This window comes from Pelodiscus sinensis, chromosome 1, assembly GCF_049634645.1.
Source record: "Pelodiscus sinensis isolate JC-2024 chromosome 1, ASM4963464v1, whole genome shotgun sequence".
In the NCBI taxonomy this organism is placed as follows: Eukaryota; Metazoa; Chordata; order Testudines; family Trionychidae; genus Pelodiscus; species Pelodiscus sinensis.
The window spans coordinates 289,793,446-289,814,774 of NC_134711.1; the positions used below are offsets into that span (position 1 = coordinate 289,793,446).

The window sequence follows — 21,329 nt, forward strand, 5'->3', positions numbered from 1 at the left end:
ACATAAAAAGAAACTGTTAAACTTACTGTGTCCATCTAGGGATACAATACTTTTGTCTGATAATACACAGGGTAACAAGCCTATGATGGCCCAAATTAAAGCTCTAGCTTTATGCGGGGCAGCAGATCTGTTGCATGCTCCACCCATTCCCTTGCAGGCTCTTTTTCTAGAGGAGTTGACTCTCTCTAGTTATGTAGGGAGTGGGGTCAGAGCCAGGCCAGGCATTCACAACAAATCTTTGCGGCTATAATAGTGTAAGATGACAGTCAGTGTTGTCTTCTGTTGCTCCACAAGCTGCATTGTGAATGCTAGTCATTTTCTGGTGGAGGGAGGGAGATGGTGAAGCCATGGTAGGCACAGCTGCCATGGTAGTACAGATATTGTTCAGATTTAATCATATCCTTATTTGCCCTTCTAGGTCAAAATGTGCATGCCTGCGTCTAACTGCAAAAGGCTGCAGTGAAAATTCTGCCTCACCAAGTAACAGAGCAGCTTATGGTTACAGATATAAACGATTGGATGGACCTGTCCCCAGTGGGTAAGGCACCTAGAATTTACACTGGTATTATAACCACATACAGTTATACCATTCAAGCCTTGCTTAAACAGTTTTTGGTTTGCCAGCATCTTGGTGGGGGGTGGGATTGATTATAGTGGTTGTATTGCATGATCATGGTGAAATGGGAAAAGTCTTCTTGTTACAAAAGCTACAGCATGGTTTTGTATTACAGGAACTTTTTTTATACTTATCATAGCTTGCAAGTCTAGCAAGGTATATCTCAAAGCACTTTACAAAGGAAATCACTGTCTCCTTACAGACAGAAGAACTAAGGCACAGATGGGTGAAGTGGTTTGTCCAACATCACCAGCAAACTTGTGCCAATGCTAGGAAGAGAGGCTGGGTCTCTTGAGCTCCCGTTCAGTGCAATATCCCTAATGCACTTTGGGTATGTCTCCAACTGCAGTTAAACACCTGTGTGCTGCTTGACTTGGACTAATGGACTCCGGCTCAGAGACTTTTTAATTGTAGTGGTCAGGCTTCATCTGGAGTCTGGGCTCTGGGACCCATCCACCTCATAGGGTCTTAGAACCTGGACTCCAAACCAAGCATGTACACTGGAGTTAGACAGCCTCTTAGTCTGAGTCCCGTGAGCCTGAGTCAGCTGGCATGGGGAAGCTACCTGCAGGCTTTTAACTGCAGTCTAGACATACCCATAGTTCATGGACTGTGGTAACATGGCATTGAATTGGGGAATTGCCAGATCACAGCTGATTCTTGTATGACTCAAGTCATTAAAGCCCTCACTGAAGTTGCTCCAATGTTTTAACAATCATCTGCATCCCAAAATGTCACAAGCTGGGGGTATCTTTTTTCTAAGCAGGTGTCTTGTCTTTTCAGTGAACTGCTCTTTTATTTGCTTTTGCCAGATATGAACAAGTCATATTTTTATTTCATTTTAATTTAATTTAATTTCTTTTTTTTCTGGCAGAATTTATGAATGCAACTTATCATGCAAGTGTGACAGAATAAAGTGTCAGAATAGAGTAGCACAGCATGGCGTCCAGGTGCGGTTGCAGGTGTTCAATACAGAACGGAAGGGCTGGGGTGTCCGCTGCCTAGACGATATTGACAAAGGAACATTTGTTTGCACTTATTCAGGTAACATAAAACAGTATCTGAAAGATTCTAGCACTGTCGTTCTCAAACTGTTCTTTTTGCAGCTCTTCCTACATGTCTGGAAACTGCAGCATTTTCCGGACCAAGCAGTAAACGAGATGTGCTAGGGTTGGGATGGTAGATATATCTATAACAGATATGTTAAAATATGTTTGTTTAAGTAAACAGATAACCACTGAAAATTCAGCTGGTGCACGCGAGGAGACAGCTTTCATGCTGGCTCCCGGTGTGTGCCAGCTCCCACCTGCCCCTACGTGCTGCTGCCTCTCATAGAGAGGCAGCAGTGTAAGGAGGCAGGTGGCTCCCCGGGCCCAGGTGCATGTGAAAAGCCAACTTTTAAGCGGCTCCCTCCATGTACTGGGAGCCTGCGTGTAAATGTGAAGGTTGACTGACTGATGAGCTTAGGCTCATCAGTTAACTGCATACATGGTTAAACTTTCACCTCTCTGATCCATAACATCTGCTTTTCAGTGTGCACCAAAGAATAGAAAAAGCACTAAGGCCACGTCTACACTGCCCTCTCTTGCACAAGAAAATATCCAAATGAGGCAAAGCAGTGAATATCGCCGTGCCTCATTTGCATACTTAATTCACCGCTTTACCTCATTTGCATATTTTCTTGCACAACAGCAAGCAGTGTAGACGTAGCCTACGAGTGTTCCCTTTAAGCCAAGCACTAAAAGTGTTCCCTTTAAGCTGAGTGCTTGGGCAGCTACCCAAGAGAGATTCAAATGCAGCCCAGCTGATTAGCAAAGCATCCATAGCTGGAGCATGTCTTCCTAGTCGTGGTGCACTTCTGCACCTGCTTTAGTGCACATAAAAATTTATCCTACACATGAATGGAAAACATTAGAGGGGACACTGACTAAGACCATTCCAAGGCTAGATTTCTATGACTACTGTCTCAGAGGTACTATCCCGTACATCACAGGTTTGTCTGCTCTGTGCTAGATTCCAAGGCCCTCGCTCTTATGAAAGGAATGGTGTTTGCATTTCACACGCACAAATAATGTCTTGCCCCTGTTAAAAATGTAACTGCAAGGTTGATCAGAGTGAACATGAACTAAACTAGAAACCTGCTTTTCTGATAGGAAGGTTAATGAGCAGAGCTGATCCTCAGGAAATGAGAAATGTCGATCGTGAGGATGAAAAGGATACTGTAAATAACAAAAGTCCCAGCTCACTTTCAATAAAGAGAAAACTGGATGCTGCTTGTTCAGATTCTGAGATCGAACTTGTTCAAACGGGTAAAGACAACATTAACCGGAAATGCGAATCCTTGTCCCAGCCTGTGGATGATGAATATAAACCAGTTGTGTAAGTTGTAGTAGCAGATTTAAGGTAAAGATAGACTGTATGCTACTATTATCAACTATACAAAAAAGAACTAGATATATTCATGGAGGATAAGTCCATCAATCGCTATTAGTCAGGATGGCCAGGGATGGCGTTCTTAACCTTTGTTTGCCAGAAACTGGGAGTGGAGGTGAGAGGATAGATAACTTGCTGATCACTTGTTCTGTTCATTCCCTTTGAAGCACATAGGATTGGCCACTGTCAGAAGACACGATACTAAGCTAGATGAAAAATTGGTCTGAGTCAATATGGCCGTTCTTATCCCATAGCAATACCCACAGTGAAGCTTGAGTTTGTTCAACCAAGCACCCTTTCTCAAGCTGTCTACACTGGGAAGTTTTGGTGACAAAAGTGCTGTTGACATGCAAAAGTCAGCAGAAGTGAAAACTGGTCAAACTGATTTTTCTGCCTCCCATTGTTGATTTTTCATGGCCACATTACTAGCTCCCCTGCATTATAAGTCAGCTTATATCGACCTAACCATCAAAGTGTCTGTGCTTAAATTTCACTCCCACCAATGTAGTAACTCCATGATGTACAGAAAAACGCCAAAAGTCAGATCTGAATTCTGTTTCCTGCCTGCAGTGCAGCCCTTGAAAATCTTTCTCCCCCTGATTACCTCTCCATAAAGTGGTACAAATCTGTATTTACCTCATGAGAGGTTTATTGTGAGGCTTCATAAAGCACTTTGAGATTCTCAGATAGTCAGCTCTTTAAAATATTTTGAATGGAATCTCTCCTGCATACTGTTTCTCAAAACACTGGGGTCAGACAGTAAATCAGGAGCTGTGGGCTAGGCAGTGACTGCATGTGTACGTTTTCAGTCAGGAAATGAAAGGTGGTGGAAACCTACAGGAAGGAGGATGGCTGTCCCAAACTGCAGAAGCTGTAGGAGAGGAGGCTTTTGCAGCAACATGGTCGAAACTGTGTGGAGGGTCAGAGAAGGGAGTAGAGAGAGAAAGTCTTTGAGGTAGGCTGGAGCAAATCATGAGTGGTGAAACCTACTCCTAATTGTAATTAATCATGGCTAATCACTGACAACTATAATTTATGCCAATTTTTTCTAATATTATACATAATATAAGGTACAGGAAACACCATTTTAAGCTACATTTACTGCACCACTATGTTCCGTTTTTTTTATGTATAAAAAATAAGCCATCAGACTAAGGATCATGAGAGAATGTTATTGTGATTGGCACAGGAGTCATGACTGCAGGTTGTTTTGTAAAAGACAACTAGATTGTAATCCACGTATAGTTTGGATCTCCCTGGTTGGGCACCCTCGGAACCTGAATGGTCCTGAATGAGGACATTTCCCGGATCAGAGTTGGCCCTCTGCCACTGGCCCTTTAACCCGCCGGCCCCAGCTGGCCCCCTGTTGCCAGCCCCACTGCCAGGGGATTGCATTGTCCCGGGCCCCACTGCTGGGGGCTGCCTCAACCGCAGCCCTGGCCCCACTGCGGTCAGCCCCGCTGAGCTCCCAACCTAACAGGGCTCCCAGCTTCCAGACCTCCTGCCACTTGGCTCCCAAGACAGGGGCTTTCTGGTCCACGAACATCCGTGGTCCTGCCAGACCATAGATATTGATGGACTAGAATATCCCAGTTTAGGGAGGTGCAACCTGTACTAATGTTACTGTATAAGTTATATCACGTCAGCTTCTGAACTTAATGTACGTTTTTCATTCTTAAAGAAATCTAATAGGATAATATTTGTTTGCCTCTGTCTGTAAAACAGGAAAAATCATGACCTCTGTATGAGGAGTAGGGTTATATTTTTTAGATAGTAAGATTTCTGGAGCAGGGGCTGTCATTTATACTATGATCCTAGAGGTGACTAGCACTAGATGGCTTAATTCTGGCTGATGCCTGCAGATGGTACTGAAACATGAATGGCTTATAATATTAAACCAAAGATGACTGAATAAAAAGTTTAATTTCTAGGTGTGATTGCCTTTCTTCCTACCTTTCCATGCTGCTAAGGGAGTGTGCAAGGGTGCTGCACTCACTGTTAGATTGGTGCCGTCTCCTGGTCACTCTGGGGAATAGCGCATGAGGTTAGCACCCCTTTCTGCAATTGCTAGCCATCCCTCTATCTTTCTGCCAGCCTGTGGCCTTTCTCTTGCTCCACTAGCTGCTGTTGCCTCTTTGTGACTTCACACTATGGCACAGTCACCAATTGATTCCCCTTCTAGGGTTGGAAAATCTTTCTTTGCCAGCAGTCCTTGGTAATCTTCCTATTTACTGCCTCATCGTGTTTCTCCCTCAGTAGCTGACAGGGGATCCAGGCACACCTCCTACTCCAGGTTCCAGTTCAGGGACCCTCTAATCAGCAGCCAGAGTCTGTTCCCTTCTATACCTTTCTGCCTTGCCCTGAGCCCTGTTCTACCTTCCTGGCCTTCCCCCTTCTCTGGTTTTGCCATCTTAAATATACCTCCCCTTCTGTCAGGGAGTGACTGCAAACTTTCTCACCGTCCCCCTTATATTGCCAGTTCCCAGCCTTTATAGCCCCAGCCCAGCTCTTTCATCCTCAACTGGACTCCCTCAGGGGATTACTTGGGCCACCTTATTCCTCTCAGCCATGACCTGTATGGTAATTAGCTCTTTTCTGGACAAGCGTGGGGTGAACGCCCTTATGCTTTGCAGGATTTTGATTGTATTAGTGGTGTGTTTACAGTCTCTTTCCAGGCAAATTGTGCCTTCCAATTTGAGGTATTAACCGATGTAGCAGATGCTCTTAGTTCAGTGATGAACATGGTGCAAAAACCTGGATGGATTAATAGAATTATAGCACTTGGTAGGAATATTAAGGAAGAACTGATTCAGGGTTGGTTTTTTTTAATGTTTGGGGAATATACAAGCAACTCTCAGTCTCCTTTAGTAATAAAGAATGAGAAGCATCTGATAGATCAACTTCTAAGAATATCAGTGAAGACAAATCCTGCGATCTCTCCTAGGGCAAAACCGCCACAAGATTTTTACTGAGTACTGTATTGACTGCAGGCTTTGGCTGTTCTTTATAAACTGGAAAATATTAGCGAAATAGGTGTTGCAAGAGTTCTTTTATCAGTCTCTAGTGTTGTATAAAATCCTTTTGCCATCTCTGTGCAGGGTTCAGAACTATGGCTATAATCCAAGGAATCTGAGAAGCCCAGCCATTAGGCCTAAAACCAGAACAACTATTCTTCAGACTCGTCGTATAAAACTGGTAAAAATACAAAATCACAGATTGTATTCAGAATTGTACATATTCAGTGAAGTGGGAAGGCAGTTATTTATAGCCTTATATCAGTATTCATGGCAAGATTTTCTAAACAGCCTTTCTTAATTACATCTGTCATGGGACTTCTGTGATACAGCCTTGCCTACTGCTGGCACTGGCCCTGTTCCCCATCTCCCCACGAGCATGTGCACAGTATGTGCTCCTCGAGCTGTCTCTGAGACTAGCACTATGTACTCCCATAGCCTCCTCACTTCCCTTCCCTGGACATGCATGCAGCCTCCAGGACTGTCTCCAGAAAACAACCATCCCTGGAATTGTAAGCAACTATCTCTTCACCCTGCACCTGCAACCTCTTCTATGACCCTCATAACTAATGAAATAGGAGATGAAAAGATAAACACTGTTGAGAGCCAAACTCAAAAGTTGCAACATCTTTTGCTGCACTAGTGGTCAGAATCTTATGGTTTTTTGTTACTGCACAGACTGGAAAATTTCATCTGCCACATGATCTAGTATGGAGAGGCAGGAAGTACCTGCAAAGGATATGTGCACAAGTGCTAATCGCACTTGAGGTGGCCATGCTAGGATCAGTAGATGATAGCTTCACAACTGATTCAGGCAACAAGGATGAGCTTCATACCAGGAACAGACAGTACTGGATATCCCCTGATTAGTCACTGGTTTGTAGTGAAAGTGGGGGGAGGGGAATCTTGCTGACCCAGTCCATTTCAGTTAGCTCCACATATAGAGCTAGCTTAGGCCCTGATTCAGGAAAACACTTAGGGCACATCTAGACTACATTCTTCTTTCGAAAGAGGAATGTAAATTAGGCAAATCGAAAGTGCAGATGAAGGATGGAGTTAAATATTCTGTGCTTCATGTGCATATTCGTGTCTGAGTCCTTTTTTGAAAAAGGGTTTTTTGAAAGTGAAAGCGCAGTCTAGACGGGGTTCTTTTGGGGGAAAAAACCCTTTTTCAAAAGAACTCCTGAAAAAATGAGTATGGGTTCTTTCGAAAAAGGGTTGGGTTTTTTTTTTCAAAAGAACCCTGTCTAGACTGCGCTTTCACTTTCGAAAAACCCATTTTTGAAAAAGCACTCGAAGATGAATATGCAAATGAAGCACGGGATATTTAAATCCGCGCTTCATTTGCACTTTCTATTTGCCTAATTTACATTCCTCTTTCGAAAGAGGAATGTAGTCTAGACATAGCCAAAGGCTATGTCTAGACTACAGGGTTTGTTTTTTTTAAAAAAAGTGGCCTTTTTTTCGAAAAAACGTCACCTGCATCTAGACTGCCACCGCGTTCTTTCGAAATTAAATTGAAAGAATGCCACGGTTTTTTTGACAGCAGTAAAGCTCATTTTACAAGGAAGAACGCCTTTTTTCAAAAGAGCTCTTTCAAAAAGTGTTCTTGACCGCAAACAGGGCTTTTTCAGAAGAGAGCATCCAGATTGCTTAGGTGCTGTCTGTCAAAAAAGCAGATCGCTTTTTTGAAAAAGTTGTGGCTGTCTAGACGATCTCTTTCAAAAGAAGCTTTTTTGAAAGAGACTTATAGTCTTGACATACCCTTAGACATGTATTTACGCATGTGTTTAAACCGTATTGATATCAGTGGAAGTTAAAGTGAAACCATGCTTAAGTGTTTTGCTGAATTGGGGCCTAAGTTCTTGGAGGCTTCTCTGGATAATTCTGAATTATGATGTCTAAACTTGGAATTTGACCTGTTGAAACTCAGTCAAACAACATAGTATAGTATATTTGAAACTTAAAGCCAGTTGTCTTTGGCTCTTGGTGCAGAGTTATATAAAACATAGCGCCTCACAACCTTATTTCTTTTAAGGGAGTTGCTACACTGGTGCAGGATGCCAGCTCGGATGAAGATAATAGTTCTCAGTCCCAGCAGTCAACCAAAATGAAACTAACAACTGGAACCAAAAAAGGAAAGGAAAGTAGGTTTGCGGAGCTATAAATATGACACTGGTTAGCACACTTGTGCCCAGTCAGGTGATATGACTGCACTGTAGGAAATGATCTTAGAATGTGTGCAAATTTGTTCAAATATCATCTCTTTGATTACAGTGGCATTTTGCATATAACACTTAGTATGCCCTACCAAAGCCTTAGCAGCACTCAGATTATTACTTATTATACCATAAATGTGGATAGTACTTAAGGACTAAGAATTTCAAGAGAAATACAAGTTCCCTGCTCTAAGTAGCCTACAGAATAATGGCCTGATCCTGTAAGATCTGAGCACTCCTGAAAAGGTGGTAAGCACCTTGTACTTTTGCTGTCTTCAGTGGAATTTTGTGGGGTAAGGGGCAGAATTGGACTATTTATTAGGCACGACACAACAATGGTTAGCAATAAATAGAGGGGTATGGAGATGTGGGAGAAAGAAGGGCACAACTAGAAAAGATCCTGAGAAACATTTGCTGTTGAATACGCATCTTGTTAACACCATATTAAAATTTGGGATGCTGTGCTGAATGCAGGTGGGCAATAAAATACCAGCTGGAAGAAATGAGTTCTGAGAGAGGATTTGAAAAAGCGGTGTGGGGAGGAGAAACTGGACCATGCAGAGGGCTTAAAGGACTGTTCTGTAGGCACTGAGAGGGGGAGCGTAGGCACTTTTGGGAAATGACTGGGGAAGCAAAAAATTGAGCTGAATTTATCAATGCAAAGCATTAGTAGGGCTTTAAGGAATCCATAGAAGTGAGGTATGGAGAGGGGCAGAGCTGTGCTACTCATCTAAAAGTGACAAGAAATCATTTGAGACCCATACAAACCAGAGGAAATAAGTTCAGGAGTGGATGGGTATTTAGAGTTAAGTAAGCCAAACACATTTAAGTTTGCAGTGTTGCCTTTAGTATCATTGCTGAGTCATTTCAAATAACTTATTCTTTTAATCTCTTGAAATTTCTTTTGACAGAATCCAACCCGGAGCAAAAGCTAGGAGAACCAGAGGAGGCCATGCAGACTGAGCCAATGATCACAGATAATGCAGAAGCTAAAGAAAAAAGACCATCTCCACAAGATGCTAGGTGTGGTAAATCAGCACATGCTACAAAACCGTCCATAAGCCTACCACAAAGAGATATCTTCAAAGAGGAAAAAATTAGGAGGACCAAAGAAGATTCTATTTGTAATATGGAGACAGAAGGTGATGACACACAGATGAAGAATTCTAAGGAAGAAAATATTTTTTTATTGGATGCCACAAAAGAAGGAAATGTGGGCCGATTTCTTAATGTAAGTAAAAATGGTAAATGTGTGCTATTCTATCACTTCATTTTTTTTTTAAATTGCTTATTTACTCAAACAGAAGGTATTAATGAGTTTTGCAAAATTCTCTCCTCAAGTTGAGTAGTCTTTGTTTTTATTTTCGGACAGGAAATCAAATAGATGATTGGGGTTCTCTATTTCTTTGCTGAATAGAATTGCCACTGGGTGCTATGCTGGATCAGGGTGTGTGGGCTGGCGGCTTGATGAAATTCCAGATCTCCTTTCAGCCCCCTCTGTTTTCCAAATCCATTTTAAATTGTGGTGTGTGTCAATACAGGGGTATTTTACATAACACACTGAAATTTCCAACCTTACTCCTGATCTATACAGATGGGGAGACTGTCTACTACAGATTCCTTCGCAGGTTTCACACTCAACCTAGCACATGGTAAGAGGGGACTCTGGCTGTTCTAGGCAATGATGTATAGTTAACCACATTGTCCAGGCATACCCAATAAATCTGCTAATTGGTTTAATAATTTTTAAAATGCTCCCAGTGATAAGAGTACTAGAAGTTCTCTTCTGCACAGGCATAGCACTTGCTTTGTTTTCCCGATGAGCATTAGTAGGTATATCAAGCTGAAATCCGCAAAAACATTGAAATGATGCTCCTTAATATAGAACAGGGAGAATGATAACCTTTCTATCCATGTGCACACACACATGTGTGTCTGTACATGTGCTTAACTTGTCTTGGCAGAATTTGAACTTTTTTTGTAATTTTGATATGAATTACTATTTAAGCGGGTTTTTTTTTTCATTTTAACTATTTTAATTTCCAGTTATGAGAAATTAAGGGGAGGTTGGGGTTAATGCAGCACAGATAGCAGGACTGCAGCGGCTTCCTGAGTAACTGAAGGCTCTGAGGCACCTAGGCACAAGGTATGGGAGAAGACTGTAGTCCTGGGCTTGGCCGAGCTCCGAGGGCTATGAGGAGTAGGATGAGATCACCACCACCACCACTACTGAGTGGCTCCTGGCCAGGAACAGCCCCTGTACTTCAGGCCAGCAAGTGAATGGAACCATGACAGCAAAGCTGCAGAGGTCTCCCTGCACAGTTTCAGGGCCATTGAGACCTGATCTTTGTAAGTGCAAGCTGCAGTCCTGTTGGGGCAGAACAAAATCCCCAGGCCACCCCAATACTGAATGGTTCTTGCAGGATGATGACCCTGTACTCCAGGCCATGACAATAGAGCTGCAGAGGGCTCCCTGCATGGCCATCAATGACACTGGATCCCTGCAGGCACAGATCATGGGAGAGGCTGCCATTGACAAATGTTTTTTCAGTCCATTTATTTGTTAGGTGAAATCAATATTTAGTAGTACCTACCTATGTAAATCGAATCCTGCCAACCCTATATAACTGTAAGCACCTGTCACCTCCACATGGCAGTTTTCAAATGAAAGCCAGCTCCCCACGCATATCAACTCCCACCTGCCCCCCTCGCCCTCTGCATTGCTGCCTCTGTATCAGAAGCAGCAGTGCAGGAGACGCGGGTAGGCAGGTGAATCTGGTGCTCATGGGAAGCTGCCTTTTAAGACATCTCCTTGCGGGCACTGGCTCCCACACCTCCACCCCCCCACTTGCTGTCTCTGATACAGAGGCAGTGGGAGGGGGAATGCTTGTAGTTGACAAGATTAACCAATAAGCCCAGGCTATTGGTTAATCGTGTAATTGTCTACAGGTTGACGGTGATGATTTCTGTTCGTGTGTCAAGTGGAGAGAGAAATCTCACCATAAATGATTGAAGTGCAGATTGACCAAAGAACTTGATTTTTCAAGACCAAATTGTTATTTTAGAAGTGCTGGAGATAATCCTTCCCTCGCAGTGACCTAATTATAACAAAAATTGATGCATGCTAAATATGGATGGTGAAAGAGTGGCAGGAGGAATATATTTTCTCTTTTATTAAGCATGTTACAAATGTTTTTTTGGGGGGAACGCGTATAAATATTCTACAGCCAGAGACTGATCATTCCTTCTGATTAATTTTAAATCAATTTTGTTTCACAGCATAGCTGCTGTCCAAATCTCTTTGTACAGAGTGTCTTTGTAGAGACACACAACAGAAATTTTCCTTGGGTGGCGTTCTTCACAAACAGGTTGGAACTATCTTTTTCTAATGTTCATTCAAAACAAAAACTGTTAGAAAAAAATCACATTATTTTCCAATAGATGAAGTGTCCCAATGGGGGGGAAAAAACACATTCTTATTGGTGATCTCATCAGAGATGAAGGTCTGAGTGGGTAAGGGAACTAAAACCACATTCTTACCACAAGAGAGCTTTTCTGCAGAGCTTTTCCTGGGGAATGCTTGTCCTACGGCTTCCAGTGCTATATCTTTTCTGTGGAAATATGGGACTTATTTTCAGAAGTGTCAGTGGCAACCATTCATGAGAATTCTATTCACCACACAAAAAATAATTGTTCCTTTTAATATGTTCTGCTAGGGTTGGCTCAGAGAGACAGCATGAGGAGCTTGTTGCTACCCTATGTCTTGCAACCCTTAAAATCAGTCCAAAGAGTTAATATGGTTTCATTAAAATCTATCCTCCAAGAGTTCTTGCAGGTCCTAAATGCTATGTCTACACAGCAAAGACAAATACAGAACAGGCCTGTGCCAGTTGATTCAGACTTGCAGGGCTCAGGCCGTGAAGCTGTTTGATAGAATCACAGAATCAGAATACTTGAACTGGAAGGGTCCTTGAGAGGTCATACAGTCGAGTCCCCTGCCCTCATGGCAGGACCAAGTACCATCTAGATCACCCTGTATAGATGTTTCTCTAATCTGCTCTTAAATATATCCAATGATGGAGATTCCACAGTTCCCTAGGCAATTTATTCCATGACAGGAAGTTTTTCATAATGCCCAACCTAAACCTCCCTTGCTGCAATTTAAATCCATTGCTTCTTGTCCTATCATCAAAGGCCAAGGAGAACAATTTTCTCCCTCCTCCTTGTAACACCCTTTTAGGTATTTGAAACCTGCTATCATGTTCCCTCTCAATCTTCTCTTTTCTAAACTAAACAAACCCAATTATTTCAGTCTTCCCTCACATGTCATATTTTCTAGACCTGTAATCATTTTTGGTGCTCTTATTTGGGCCCTCTCCAATTTCTCCACATCTTGAAATGTGGTGCCCAGAACTGGAGACAATACTCCAGTTGAGGCCTAATCAGGGCAGAGTACAGTGGAAGAATGACTTCTTGTGTCTTTCTCACAAAACTCCTGTTAATGCATCCCAGAATCATATTTGCTTTTTATGAACCAACAGTGTGATGCTGTTTCAAATTTAGCTTGTGGTCCACTATGACCCCTAGATCCCTTTCTGCAGTACTTCTTCATAGACAGTCGCTTTCCATTCTATGTGTGTGAAACTGATTGTTCCTTCCTAAGTAGAGTACTTTGTATTTGTCCTTATTAAACTTCATCCTATTTATCTCAGACCATTTCTCCAGTTTGTCTGGATCGTTTTGAATTATGACCCTATCTTCCAAATCACTTGCAACCTCTCCCAGCTTGGTATTGTTACTCCAAGAATATTCTCACTGGAGACCACCCAGGGTTACACTAGTATGGGTTTATTGTTTGAGGAATTAGCACTCCACTATTTGCACTACAAAACTAGAACTGCCACTAAAGGTATAAACTAAAGAAGATAGAGTTGCCACCAAGATTTAAACTAAAGAAGATACAGAGCTCTCTCTCTCTCACACACACTCTCTCTCTCTCTCTCACACACACACACACACACACACACACACACACACACACACCTCCATTCATCATATGGGTTGCAGAAGGAGCCATGGCATGTAGCTCATGGGGGTCTGTCTGCTCATCATGGCTTGGGAAGCTGGTCAGAAGGAGAGACACTGGCTTTAGAAAGGAATTTCTCAGGAGCAGGGGAAGAAAGAGAAGAAAGTCTCACATGTGTTCCCTCTCTTTATATAGTGTCTGAATGGCTCCTGTGACTCATTTACCACATCATCTGGGTGCATGCCCAGACTTCCCTTTATCCAGCAAAAGCAGCACTCTGTGATAACTCACCACCTGCATTCTGCTACAAAGACCTTTTACATCTGCACTTGAAAGGGAATCCTCTGAACTGTCATTCATGTTAAAATTCGACACTTACCAACAAGGACTTAACAAGTCTTTGAACTTTCTCACCCATTACCAAGACAGTTTCCCCAATTATCACCTGTAATACCATTAACTCACAAACATCCCACTCTCCCTACCTTTAATATCAGCAATTCACAGACACTTACCTTCCTTCCTCCCCCTTCCCACCCCCCCGCATCCCCCTTCTGTTCTGCAATGTGATTTGTCCTTTTCATATTTGTTCATTTTTTTTAATTGTATCCTTTGGTATATATGGTTGTGACTACTTTCTTCCACTATTTGATCTGAGGAAGTGGGTCTGGCCCACGAAAGCTCATCATCTAATAAACCATCTTGTTAGTCTTTAAAGTGCTACATTGTCCTGCATTTTTCATCACCATGTGCTCCATTGTTCCCAGTCTTCTTCAAACACTCTCACACTCAGGAGAATTCACTTTAGAGCAAGTTAAAAGCAAAGTAGCTGAGAGTGAGAAAGTTGCAGCTTACAGTAAGTTTCTGAGAGTTACAAGGATTACAAAATGCAGGACAATGTAGCACTTTAAAGACTAACAAGATGGTTTATTAGATGATGAGCTTTCGTGGGCCAGACCCACTTCCTCAGATCAAATAGTGGAAGAAAATAGTCACAACCATATATACCAAAGGATACAATTAAAAAAAATGAACAAATATGAAAAGGACAAATCACATTGCAGAACAGAAGGGGGATGCGGGGGGGGTGGGAAGGGGGAGGAAGGAAGGTAAGTGTCTGTGAATTGCTGATATTAAAGGTAGGGAGAGTGGGATGTTTGTGAGTTAATGGTATTACAGGTGATAATTGGGGAAACTGTCTTGGTAATGGGTGAGAAAGTTCAAAGTCTTGTTAAGTCCCTGGTGGTAAGTGTCGAATTTTAACATGAATGATAGTTCAGAGGATTCCCTTTCAAGTGCAGATGTAAAAGGTCTTTGTAGCAGAATGCAGGTGGCTAAGTCATTTAGAGAGTGTCCTTTCTGGTTAAAGTGGCAAGAAACCATTTTCTCTTTGTGATCTTGTCTGATATCTGTTTTGTGGGCATTAATCCTTTGGCGAAGTGTCTGAGATGTTTGTCCAATGTACATAGCAGACGGACACTTTCGGCACATGATAGCGTAGATTATATTTCTGGATGCGCAGGAATATGTGTTCTTGATCTTATAACTCACTTGGTTAGGTCCAATAATGGTATCAGCAGAATGAATATGTGGACAAAGCTGGCAACGGGGTTTGTTGCAAGGGAAGGTACCAGGGTTGGTATTAGTGTGGTATGTCCTGTGGTGGTTGCTAAGAATCATCTTGAGGTTAGGTGGTTGTCTATAGGAGACTATGGGTCTGTCTCCCAGAGCCTCTTTGAGTATGGTATCCTGTTCCAATATTGGCTGTAGTTTATTGATAATGTGTTGGACAGGTTTTAGTTGGGGGTTGTAGGTGATGACAAGTGGTGTTCTATTGTTGGTTTTCTTGGGTCTGTCTTGAAGTAGATGGTTTCTAGGTATTCGTCTGGCTCTTTCAATTTGCTTTTTTGTTTCTCTGGGTGGGTAGTTGAGATTTATAAATGCTTGGTAGAGATCCTGAAGCTTCTGGTCTCTGTCAGTGGGGTTAGAGCAGATGCGGTTGTATACACCATGCCATCCAGAGTCTCAAAAACAACCTGGACATTGTAATCAAACCAGCTGACAAAGGGGGTGCTGTGGTCATTATGAATAAGGCCGACTATAACCAGGAGGCAACCAGACAACTCTCGAACACCACATTTTACAAACCTCTCCCCTCTGATCCCACCTTGGACTACCAAAAGAAACTACACTGTCTCCTTAAAAGCCTCCCCACAGCTACTCGGGAACAAATCCTCACAGAATCACCTTCTGACCCCCGACCAGGATTGTTCTATCTACTTCCCAAGATCCATAAACCTGGGCACCCCGGACGTCCCATCATCTCTGGTATTGGCACGCTCACTACTGGTCTATCCAGCTATGTAGACACTCTTCTCAAACCCTTCGTAACCAATACCCCCAGCTATCTCCGAGACACCACTGACTTCCTAAGGAAACTACAAAACATCGATAAGCTCCCCAATAATACCATCCTTGCCACCATGGATGTAGAAGCTCTATATACCAACATCCCACATGAAGACGGATTACAAGCAATTAGAAACACTATCCCAGAGGACACTACTGCCAACCTGATAGCAGACCTATGTAACTTTGTTCTCACCCACAATTATTTCCGGTTTGAGAACAACTTATACCTCCAGATCAGCGGCACAGCCATGGGTACACGCATGGCCCCACAGTATGCTAACATCTTTATGGCTGACCTAGAACAACGTTTCCTCAACTCCCGTCCCCTTTCACCCCTCCTCTACCTACGGTACATCGATGACATCTTTATGATCTGGACACATGGCCAAGAAACACTGGAGATATTCCACAGAGATTTCAACAACCTACACCCCACCATCAACCTCAGCCTGGACCATTCTACACGAGAGATCCACTTCCTGGACACCACCGTACAAATCAACAATGGAAAATTAGACACCACTCTCTACAGAAAACCCGCTGACTCATACAGTTACCTACATGCATCCAGCTCCCATCCAGAACACACCACACGATCCATCGTCTATAGCCAAGCCCTTCGATACAACCGCATCTGCTCTAACCCCACTGACAGAGACCAGAAGCTTCAGGATCTCTACCAAGCATTTATAAATCTCAACTACCCACCCAGAGAAACAAAAAAGCAAATTGAAAGAGCCAGACGAATACCTAGAAACCATCTACTTCAAGACAGACCCAAGAAAACCAACAATAGAACACCACTTGTCATCACCTACAACCCCCAACTAAAACCTGTCCAACACATTATCAATAAACTACAGCCAATATTGGAACAGGATACCATACTCAAAGAGGCTCTGGGAGACAGACCCATAGTCTCCTATAGACAACCACCTAACCTCAAGATGATTCTTAGCAACCACCACAGGACATACCACACTAATACCAACCCTGGTACCTTCCCTTGCAACAAACCCCGTTGCCAGCTTTGTCCACATATTCATTCTGCTGATACCATTATTGGACCTAACCAAGTGAGTTATAAGATCAAGAACACATATTCCTGCGCATCCAGAAATATAATCTACGCTATCATGTGCCGAAAGTGTCCGTCTGCTATGTACATTGGACAAACATCTCAGACACTTCGCCAAAGGATTAATGCCCACAAAACAGATATCAGACAAGATCACAAAGAGAAAACGGTTTCTTGCCACTTTAACCAGAAAGGACACTCTCTAAATGACTTAGCCACCTGCATTCTGCTACAAAGACCTTTTACATCTGCACTTGAAAGGGAATCCTCTGAACTATCATTCATGTTAAAATTCGACACTTACCACCAGGGACTTAACAAGACTTTGAACTTTCTCACCCATTACCAAGACAGTTTCCCCAATTATCACCTGTAATACCATTAACTCACAAACATCCCACTCTCCCTACCTTTAATATCAGCAATTCACAGACACTTACCTTCCTTCCTCCCCCTTCCCACCCCCCCCGCATCCCCCTTCTGTTCTGCAATGTGATTTGTCCTTTTCATATTTGTTCATTTTTTTTAATTGTATCCTTTGGTATATATGGTTGTGACTATTTTCTTCCACTATTTGATCTGAGGAAGTGGGTCTGGCCCACGAAAGCTCATCATCTAATAAACCATCTTGTTAGTCTTTAAAGTGCTACATTGTCCTGCATTTTGCTTCAACTACCCCAGACTAACACGGCTACATCTCTATCAAGGATTACAAAGTTTGACAAAGATCACAATGAGTTGCAAGGTTTGACAAAAATCACAATGAGTTGCAGTTTAAAACCTCAGACTTTAAAGTTTAGTGTAGTTTCAGAAAATGCGTGTGTATAAATCAAGTAAGCTCAGGAGGAGGCTTTTTTTATGCAACAGGTATCATCTGCAGACTTAATAAGCGTACTCTCTATGCCAATATCTAAATCGTTGATGAAGATATTGAACAGAACTGGTCCCAAAACTGACCCCCTGCAGAACCCCACTTATTATGCCCTTCCAGCATGACTGTGAAACATTAATAACTACTCTCTGAGACTGGTTATCCAGCCAATTATGCACCCACCTTATAGTAACCCCATCTAAGTTGTATTTCTTAAGAACAGCCATACTGGGTCAGACCAAAAGTCCATCCAGCCCAGTATCCTGTCTTCCAACACTAGCCAATGCCCCCAAAGGAGTATACAGAACAGGGAATCAACAAATGATCCCTCTCCTGTCATCCATTTCTAGCCTCTGGCAAACAGAGGCCAGAGACACCATTCCTACCTATCCTGGCTAATAGCCATCGATGGACCTAACCTCCATGAATTTATCTAGTTAACCCTGTTAAAGTCCTGGTATTCACAACATCGGTTTCCCTAGTTTAGTGATAAGAAGGCTGTGTGAGACTGTGTCAAATGCTTTATTAAAGTCTAGGTATGCCACGTTCACCGCTTCTCCCTTATCCACAAGACTTGTTAACCTATCAAAGAAAGCTATCAGATTGGTTTGACATGATTTATTCTTTACAAATCCATTCTGGGTGTTATCGATCACCTTATTATCTTCCAGATGTTTGCAGATGAATTACTTATTTGTTCCATATCCAATGTATGGTATTCCAGAATTTGCTTAATGATAAAGTCCAGTTAGTGAAACTAGATTATTTCTACTGCCATTCAGATATTTGTGCTGAATTTTAGCATAGAAGTTGATTCAATTAACTATATATTAACTGACAGTGTTTTTGTTTCCTAGGCATGTGAAAACTGGAACTGAACTCACATGGGATTATGGTTATGAAGCTGGAAGCATGCCGGAGACAGAGATCTCCTGTCACTGTGGGGTTCAGAAGTGCAGGAAAAAGATATTATAGACAAATTTTTACAGCTACATCCATGTCCTGTAAATTTGAAATTCACTTGTAGGAAAAGACTATGCTGTGTGCAGCAGAAGTACAACTCTCCAGTGGATTCATACAAACCTATATGCTAGACTAATGTAAACCCCTCCAAGTAAAGTACCTGTGTAGATGAGATGTGTGAATCTGATTATTTTAAAATATGCCACTGGTTGTTTTTTTATATGTAACAGAAGAAAGGTGTTTGTCGTGAGAAAAAGCACAAAACATTATCAAGGTTATTTCTTTGCTCTAGGCTTCTTTTTTCTTAATCAAAAATGGAACCCAGTGGCAATGTATTTAGTAAGACAGTGGTACCCAACCGCCAGTCTGCGGACCCCTGCCTGCCGGGCTGCAGCACACTGCCGAGCCATGTCCTAGCTGCTAATGAGTCCTGCCTGCTGGGGTTCCCCATGCAGCTGCAGGGTGAGTGGCCCAGCAGGCAACTGAGTGTACTGTGGCTGGAGCCAGGACTGCAGTTAGGCTGTCCACCGGCCTAATAGTGGCCCTGGTTCCAGCTCTGTTAGCTGCTACACAGCCTGACTGGTGGGGCTGCGTGATGGGTAACTGCAGTGCTCAGCCAGGGCCAAGCGCCGCATGGAGCTTGGCTGCTGTGACACTCAGCAGGGACCTGGCTGCCACAGCTGCCAACCTCCACATGGTGCATGGCCCCAGCTGAGCACCTCAGCAGCTGGGCTCCACGTGAAACTTGGCCCTATCTGAGCACCGCAGCAGCTGGACTCCATGCAGTGCTTGGCCCCGGCTGAGCACTGCAGATGCGCTTTGCAGGGGCCTGACTATCACCACACTCAGCTGGTGCCAAGCACTGCGTGGAGCCTGGCCGCCGCAGCACTCAGCAAGGGCCCAGTATACTGCAGGCTCCATGCAGCCCTCCTGCCACACAGGGAAGTGTTCTGCGTTCAGCTGGTGGCTGGGAGGCAGCAGCAGGGCTAGGTGAAGGGGCAAGGGGCTCTAAGAGGTAGAAGAGGCTGACACTGAGGGGCACAGTGACATCCAGGATGGGCAGCTGGCACTGTGGAGTTCTGGGGGTAGGGCTAGTAGTGAGGGGGCTGGGAGGCAAGGCTGGCACTAGGGACAGGGCTAATATTGGGGGCTGGCACGGGGATCCGGGGGGATTGGGTGCTCTGAAAACAGGAGGCTGGCACGGAGGAGTTTGAGGCAGGGGGGCTGGCACTGGGAGAGGTTGGGTGCAGGGGACTCTGGGGTCAGTGGCTGGTGCTGGGGTAGGTTGTAGAGGGGTGAGGAGTTCTAGGAGTTAGGGCTGGCTCTGGGGGCCACGGCTTTTTATACCACAGACCAGCAAATCTATTCATAAACTTTTTGCAGACCAGTAATATTTTATTTGCATGTCTGAATGTTCATTTGCATAATAAATATGCAAATAAAATGTCACCTGCCCGCCAAAAGTTTGTGAATGGGTTGCCCGTAAAAAATGTTGGGAACCATTGTACTAAGATGGAAAGCAGTGTTGAATATTGCACCCTAAGGTGGATAAAATCAATTTAAAAAAAATCATTACTTAAATTGGATTTTTTTAAATTGTCAAAATACTAAATTTTTCATTTAAAAATAACAGCTACAATTAAATCTGATCACAAACATGGTACACATACACTTACAGTCTCATTAAAAAGGGAATTAATGATTCTAGTCTGTCCAGTCTTACCACAAGTTCTTGCTTCCTGAAAGTTCTGGGCTTTCAATTTCTGCTTCTCAGGAGACTAAAAAGTCACATGTACAAAGAAAGATACAAGCTGGATAGGATTGTTTTTGTTCTGTGCTTATGTGGTGATGGATCTTGACCAAGCATGCCTTATTAGTTAAGGCAGCGGTCTGTGGACTGATTTTTTCAGGAAGAACAGCTCTTGCACAAGAAGGGGCTTTTGTGCAAAAAGGAGCCGTCTACACCTCCTTTTTGCGCAAAAACCCCCTCTTGCGCAAAAATGGCCCCTAATTCATTACGCAAATGAAGCGTGGCAATATTCTACTCTGCACTTCATTTGCATAAGCTTTTTAGGGAAAAGGGTGCAGTATAGACTTAGCCTTTGTGAATAGGTTTGCTGGTCTGCGGTATAAAAAAGGTTGGGAACCACTGAGTTAAGACATTGTCTTAAACAGGGCTCGACAAATTATGCAAAACCCTCCAGACAAAAAATGGACTTGCCACCGCCCCCCACCGCGCAGGTGCGCACCACCAGAGAACGGGACGACTGGGACGGCATGTTTGTTTGTCAGTTATGGCTGCGGTTATTGATGTTTGTCATTCTTTGTCATTTTGACATGGTCTCAAAAACTTCAGTGAAAGTTTTCATAGGTGTGCGCAACACATTTCATTAGGGTGTGCATCCAAAGAATTTTTTTTAAATGTACTCTTTGACCCCCATTAGCCACACCCCTGACCACTGTTAGCCATGCCTCTTGAGGTATCACTCTCAGGGCAAGATGGACACATGACCAGAAGTAAAAGGTGTCATGTGACCCCCCTCTAAGGACTTTCCCACCATCCTCCTACCAATAGGGATTAGTTTGGCCCCCACCAAACCCTCCTCATGCAACTATCCTGCAATTTCATTAACCCAATGTGTGTGATATTAACTAGGGGGCGGAGAGGTTCCTCCCATGAGCAGAATAAATTTTGTG

General features: G+C 43.2%; 1 protein-coding gene across 6 annotated transcripts in view; it reads left to right on the top strand.

Annotated features, from left to right (window-relative positions):
* Window positions 1-18,804, top strand: part of SETDB2 (SET domain bifurcated histone lysine methyltransferase 2) — a 39,247-nt gene extending 20,443 nt beyond the window's left edge. For 5 of the 6 annotated variants that reach the window (XM_075919060.1, XM_075919059.1, XM_075919063.1 and 2 more), the window contains 8 exons: window positions 419-538; window positions 1,491-1,660; window positions 2,770-2,995; window positions 6,148-6,244; window positions 8,102-8,210; window positions 9,194-9,513; window positions 11,562-11,650; window positions 18,527-18,804. In XM_075919060.1, the coding sequence (XP_075775175.1) occupies window positions 419-538; window positions 1,491-1,660; window positions 2,770-2,995; window positions 6,148-6,244; window positions 8,102-8,210; window positions 9,194-9,513; window positions 11,562-11,650; window positions 18,527-18,644 (1,249 nt within the window). In that variant the 3' untranslated portion in view covers window positions 18,645-18,804. Of the gene's footprint in view, window positions 1-418; window positions 539-1,490; window positions 1,661-2,769; window positions 2,996-6,147; window positions 6,245-8,101; window positions 8,211-9,193; window positions 9,514-9,876; window positions 9,935-11,561; window positions 11,651-18,526 lie in introns of all 6 variants that reach the window. The other variant, XR_012900676.1, reaches the window with a different exon arrangement.
* The last annotated feature ends 2,525 nt before the right edge of the window (window positions 18,805-21,329 follow it).